The sequence below is a fragment of the Sinocyclocheilus rhinocerous genome, unplaced genomic scaffold, assembly GCF_001515625.1.
Source record: "Sinocyclocheilus rhinocerous isolate Xijiao unplaced genomic scaffold, SAMN03320098_v1.1 scaffold2082, whole genome shotgun sequence".
Classification (NCBI taxonomy): Eukaryota; Metazoa; Chordata; class Actinopteri; order Cypriniformes; family Cyprinidae; genus Sinocyclocheilus; species Sinocyclocheilus rhinocerous.
Genome location: NW_015665001.1, coordinates 309,476 through 316,142, shown reverse-complemented (window position 1 = coordinate 316,142; position 6,667 = coordinate 309,476). Strand labels below are relative to the sequence as shown.

At 31.6% G+C, this 6,667-nt stretch overlaps 1 protein-coding gene across 2 annotated transcripts in view; it reads right to left on the bottom strand.

Moving 5' to 3' along the window:
- Window positions 1-6,667, bottom strand: part of LOC107730784 (alpha-(1,6)-fucosyltransferase-like) — a 106,575-nt gene that overhangs the window by 15,448 nt on the left and 84,460 nt on the right. For both annotated transcript variants that reach the window (XM_016541720.1, XM_016541719.1), the window contains one exon: window positions 2,801-3,038. In XM_016541720.1, the coding sequence (XP_016397206.1) occupies window positions 2,801-3,038 (238 nt within the window). The remainder of the gene's footprint in view (window positions 1-2,800; window positions 3,039-6,667) is intronic.

The window sequence follows — 6,667 nt, the reverse complement described above, 5'->3', positions numbered from 1 at the left end:
TGTATTGCAGTTATATCTGATCAAATGCACATTGTTATTCTTTAGCTTGGGTTAAACAAATCATTTATGCTTGGTTGGAACAGCAGCTATGCTATAATTGTCTCTATTTGTTTCTCTGTAACTAGGATTTACACAAGCTTCAGTCTGGATCCAGAACACCTGAGAAGAGATGATGCCAACCCCTCAGAGGACCTCAGATGATGCCAACCCTGAAACAACATACAGAACTACCACATTTTGCTATAAGTTTGATTGCATCATATAATAATTGCTGTTAATAGTGTTCATCGTCTGTTTTATTACGTCTTAAATTGATTTTCCCGTACATTTCTGCCATATGTACATTAACTGACATAGTCACCACTGATAAGCTACTACTAAATATATTGTAGAAACTTAATTTTCTGTAAAGCTGCTTTGCAACGATTTGTATCGTGAAAAGCGCTATATAAATAAACTTGAATTGAATTGAAAACAGCACAAAAAATCATATGGACCACTTTTATGCACTTCTATGACACGTTTATGGTGCTCTTTGTCATTTTTGTAGAATCTGTCCACATTCCCTTTCCTTTTTAAGAAAACAGCAGTGTGAAAGTTGTTAAGCATCTCTTTGTGTGTTAGGCAGAATAAATAAAGTTTGAAACAACATGAGAGCGAGTAAATAATGACACAAAGTTCATTTTTGGCTGAACTTTCCTCTCACAATTTTTCAGCCCCACCTTTATTAGAGAAATGAAATGGTTCTGATTAACCTACGAAATCTCGAACTGAGTTTAGAAACACACAAACCACAAATTAACCGAGTCTGAAAGTGTTGCATAGAAACAGCGGCTTTGTTTTAATCGTTTGTTAAAAAACAAGTTACGGCAAGTCTGCTAATTAGGAGCATTAAAGCAGCAGAACGTTCTTGACCGCAAACCAACTGACAAGCAGCTCATTAAAACTCTCCCCAACAATTACCACACAACAACAGCGGCTGCTTTACGGCCTTTCCACCAGCAAGTGCACATGTGATCGGAGTATGCTTGAAATTTTAATTAGCTAAAGCATGAAATATTTAAGAAAAAACTCCCAAGCCGTTCCCAGGCTTATGTAAGAGCACTCGCAGCTCTTCTTCACGCTTCTGGTTTCTGGCGGCTGGAATGGGTTTTGACGAGAATCCTCAGATAATCTATTCCCTCAACAGATCCTCGGCTGTAATAATTAGGACACAAAGAAGAGAGGAAATTTTCACATGTCCTCATTATGCTTAAATATCCGTCTTGTACTAGAGCTTCACACTTTGTCTATTTAGCATTATAGAACATTAGAGAAGTGGACTCTAGTTCACACAACAGTTTTAGAGTAGAAAATGCTGACGCGTAAATTAAAAATACAGGCCTGAACTAACTTACAGTGCATTTCATACACAGTGGTGCTTAATTGGCATAAAAAGAATAAAGATTACAATCAGTTCACAAGTTATTTTAAAAAGGACTGAAATGAGAGTTAAGTTCATTTAAAAACACATTCAAATGAATTAGAAGGAAAGCGAAAAACAATTAAATCAATGCAATCAGAGAACACAGATAAACAACATGTATTTTAATTAGGGAGATCTGCAAACATGAATACATTTAGATGTTACTGCAAACCTAAACTAGCAAAGTCTAATGTTATGTTGGTTTTGCTGGAAATTCAAGAAAAATGGTTTCTATATTGTTCTTTAGATTATACATTTAAAGCAAATTAAAAATGAAATGCACTACTGTTCAAAAGATTATTTGAACAAGATTCTTTGAAAGAAATTAATACATTTATGCAACAAGGATGCATTACGCTAACCAAACATGACATTATCTACATGTATAATGTTACATAAGATTTCTATTTCAAATAAACGTTGTCCTTTTGAACTATCTATTCATCAAAGAATCCTGAAAAAATGTGGTTTCCACAAAAATATGAAGCAGAACAACAATCTGCAAACAAATATTTCTTGAGCAGCAAATCAGCATATTAGAATGATTTCTGAAGGATCATGTGACACTGAAGTAATGATGTTGAAAATTCAGATTTGATCACAGGAATATATTACATTTTACAATATATTACAAACAGCTATTTTAAATTGCAATAATATTCCAAAATATTACTCTTGTTTTACTGTATTTTTAATCAAATAAATGCGGCCTTGGTGAGCAAAAGAGACATTTGAATGGTAGTTTATATTTCAAGTCATTTGATTATTATTATTATTATATATTTTTTTATTAAATTCAAAACAGTAAAACTAACATTAAAAACACTATAACTTTGAACGAGCCAAATCTAAAGCAGTGGTAAATAGCCACCTTCACCATAACAGAGTCATAGTTAACCAAAACTAAAACTTAAAAACATAAATAAATATCAGCTAGTTGTCAAGGCAACATTCCCATTTTCATTTAATTTAGTGTAAGAAAAAAAAAAATCTAAAACTAAATAAACAAAATAATAATAAAAATGAATAAAAACTGTGTATACATATATTTAAAAATAAATAATAAAATAATAAATAATGTCAAAAACAGGAAAATTACTAATAGTTTAAGAGAAAATAGAATATATAAAAATAAAATCTAATTTAAAATATTAACAAAACGAATAATATAGTACTGTATCCATAATAGTAACTATAACTATAATAGTAACTTAAAGTAATAGTTTAGCATCAATGATAGTAAAACAATGACATAAGAAAGAAAGAAGTCAGACTGACACATTTTCATGTTTGGATCTGCTCACTCTGAACACCTACAGCGGGATTGACGCTCACCTGACCAGTGTCCGGTCGTGGCTCCGGATCGATCCGTGCAGGTGTCGCTGACGGGCCGGAAGACCGTCTCCCAGCCTTTAGGAGCGTAACGCCAGTTGTGGGACTCGAGGATCAGGACTCTCTGCGTGCCGTAAGCGATCATGAAGCAGTAAACCACGTGATGGAGCTGACAGCCGTATCCACAGCCCTTATTGATGTTACACACCAGCTTACGAGCTTTACTGCAGTCCTGCGGGTTCTGAGCCACAAATGACATACGCAATTACAGTTAGCACTGCGTTTAGATCACACTAATTTGTATCAATATAGCATGTGCACAGAAAATAAAATAAAATCCAGATGAAGAAGAGAAATGACATACTGTATGCAATTACAATTAGGACTAGAGATTAAATAAATTAGATTAAATAAATTTGTACCAATGTTGCATGTGTAAATAAAACTAAATCTAGAAAAAAAAAGAAGACAAATGACACATAAAATAAAATAAATAAAATAATAAATACAGACGAAGACGACAAAATAGATATGCAATTAAAATTATGACTGCATTTTCGATTCAATTAATTTGCATGTGCATGTGCACATACAATACAATAAAAATTAAATTAAATAAAACAAATATATAAAACACAAAGATAAAGAAGAGAAATGACACATGTAATTAAAATTAAGGCTGCATTTTAGATTAAATTAATTTGTCCTAATATATCATGCAAAAATAATAAAATTAAATAACAAAAAAAACAGATGAAGTACTCTAAAAATGAATGCTAAATTCCAAAGACTGTTTTCCCACAATCCCTTCACCAGGATGCAATGCTTGTTTCCAGTGCAAGCTTTCAGGCTTTACGCAACAATCTCGGATGAGTTCATATTCTCCAGTGAGAGCTGTCTGATTTCATTATTAAATCACATTCACTGCATGTAAGCAGGGTCTCAAAGAGACAAGAGAGAAACACAGACAGAGACAGAGAGACAGAGGGACAGAGACAGACAGGGACACAGTCAACCCTTTGGAGATTCATATAGTGAGATTGAAACAGTCCCATCTGATTTCAGAAAGGCTTTCATGAGAGGCTTGATGTATTAGATCATCTATTTCATTCAATGTTTCATCCACAGGGAAAGACTGAAGGTGAATAAGGTGCTACAGCCATGCAAAAGCAGGGTCAAACAAAAAATGTTATTTAATTTAATAAAAAAAAAAAAATAAAAAAAAAAATAGTTCGGGGTCAGTAAGAATAAAAAAAAAAACATTTGTTATTATTATTTTATTTTACATTAATTTTAATAAATATTTTTGAGCAGCAAATCAGCATATTAGAATGATTTCTGAAGATCATGTGACACTGAAGACTGGAGTAATGATGCTGAAAATTCAGCTTTACATCATATGAATAAATTACATTTTACAATATATTCACAAAACACTTAATTTCATTTAAAGTGTAATAATATTTCACAATTTTACTGTATTTTTAATGAAATAAATACAGCCCTGGTGAGATTTTTCAAAAGCATTAAAAAATGTATAGACCTCAAACTTTTGAATGATTAAATAAATAAATAAATAAATAAAAGGTTGCTTGAAGGAGATCTCATATTAATTATAATATTACAGTACTAATAATAACTGCAGTTATTTGGGCAGTAATTATGGTTATCATGTTACATATTTGCCAGAGATGAAGTGATTCTGTGTGTCCAGCAGTGGAAGATTTTAGCTGTCTATATTTCCCTTTAGAAATGCTTTTTCATTTTTATTGTGCCATTAGAGGAAATGAGTTACGATAATCGAATTGTCTGGCGGCTCTTTCACGTTAGTGTATTTGTCTGGGGATTTTTTTTTTTGAGTGAAAGCTATATAGATTTTACTCTTAATCCAAATTCAATAGTGTTGGCACAGAGTTTGCTATGGCAGTAGATAAAGCACTCTCATCTCAAAAAGCCTCGAAGTGCTGCCTGAGCATAAAACTGGAGCAGCATACGCTTACAAAAATATACTGTGACGGTACTATGGTACAGTGATGGTATGGAAATCAGCCATCAGAGAGTATTTGATATATACTATGGTACTGAATGATAACCAGATTTATTAAAATAATATTACATAAAATCAATAAAACATTTAATAAAATAAATTCCGATTTAATAAAATAAAATAAATGTGTTGTTACTATGTTACAGTGATATATACAATGGCACTAAATGATAATATAAAATATTCAACAAAATAAAATAAAATAAATACTATGGTACATGGCGATATTAGTAGAGTGATTGTATGAAAATCAGTGATAAGATAGTATTTGATATGTACCATGGTATTGAATTATAACCAGATTCATTAAAATAATTGTATATAAATAAAATAAATAATCTAAAATAAATACAATTAATAAATTAAATAATAAAATAGAATAAAACCGTAAAATAAAATAAAATAATAAAACAAAATGAAAAATAAAATAAAATAAATAAAAAGTGACAGAAAAGACATGTATTGTGTTACTGAAGACTTTTATGTCAAATAAATTGTTGCTGAAAAAACAAACAGTCTAGTTTAGTCAGGCTAACTCATGGCTCACCATCTAAACCAACTGAAAACCAGTTTAAACAAGCCAAGAGACCAGATAAACCAGCTTAAACTGGGTAGTTACACTACAGGTAGGTACCATCCGTAATGAGCAGCTATATGTTGTTCTGTTAAATAACATGGGATCTTCGATGATTCTTTTTGGATTGACTTGACAATCTTTTTCTTGCTTTATTGCAGAAAACAAATTATGTATGTTCGAGGCATAAGAGTCGAGATTCAAAAGATCTCGCAACATAACTTTGAAAATATACATGAAAATGGTTAAATAAATCAATAAAAGACTGACTTCAGTTGATCTTACACTTTGATTTTCATTAGCGGTGGTTTGTAAAGAAAATCAAACTCACAAACGACATCAATATTTCCTTTACAATAATGGCATAAAGTCATAGATCTCAGTATAAAGAGAACGGAGGGAAAAAAGAAACAGTCCCAAAGAGGAACAACGGTACAAAGTGAATCATATCAGAAAATATAATTCATTAGTGTTGTTCGCTTTATTGCTTCTGCACATTAGGGCTGTCAAAATGGCTGAAAAACTAAATTCGAATTTTGTGCTTAAATATGATCAAAATTCGAATTATATTTGAATTTAAAATGCATAGACAGGCTAACAAAAACATTATAATGCAACGACACTTACATCGTCATCGCATCTGGTGCAGCACTGGTAAGGCTGCCTCCTTAACGCACACCATAAAATGTGGATTTTTATTTTAGTTGATCTTACACTTTGATTTTCATTAGCGGTGGTTTGTAAAGAAAATCAAACTCACAAACGACATCAATATTTCCTTTACAATAATGGCATAAAGTCATAGATCTCAGTATAAAGAGAACGGAGGGAAAAAAGAAACAGTCCCAAAGAGGAACAACGGTACAAAGTGAATCATATCAGAAAATATAATTCATTAGTGTTGTTCGCTTTATTGCTTCTGCACATTAGGGCTGTCAAAATGGCTGAAAAACTAAATTCGAATTTTGTGCTTAAATATGATCAAAATTCGAATTATATTTGAATTTAAAATGCATAATTTCAGTTAGGGTCCCGAGGCCACAAGAGGGCGCGTCGAGCATAAGATAACATGGCTATCTGTGAAAAAAAGTGCATAATGTTTAAAATAATGTTTATAAACCAATTATAATTAATTATGTTGCTTAAACAACTATAAACAAAACAGCATCATGTATGTATTTATAGTTTAATACAAAGGGTGGAAAGCTAATCACGCAGAGCACATTTTTCATTTAAAAACATGAGATGC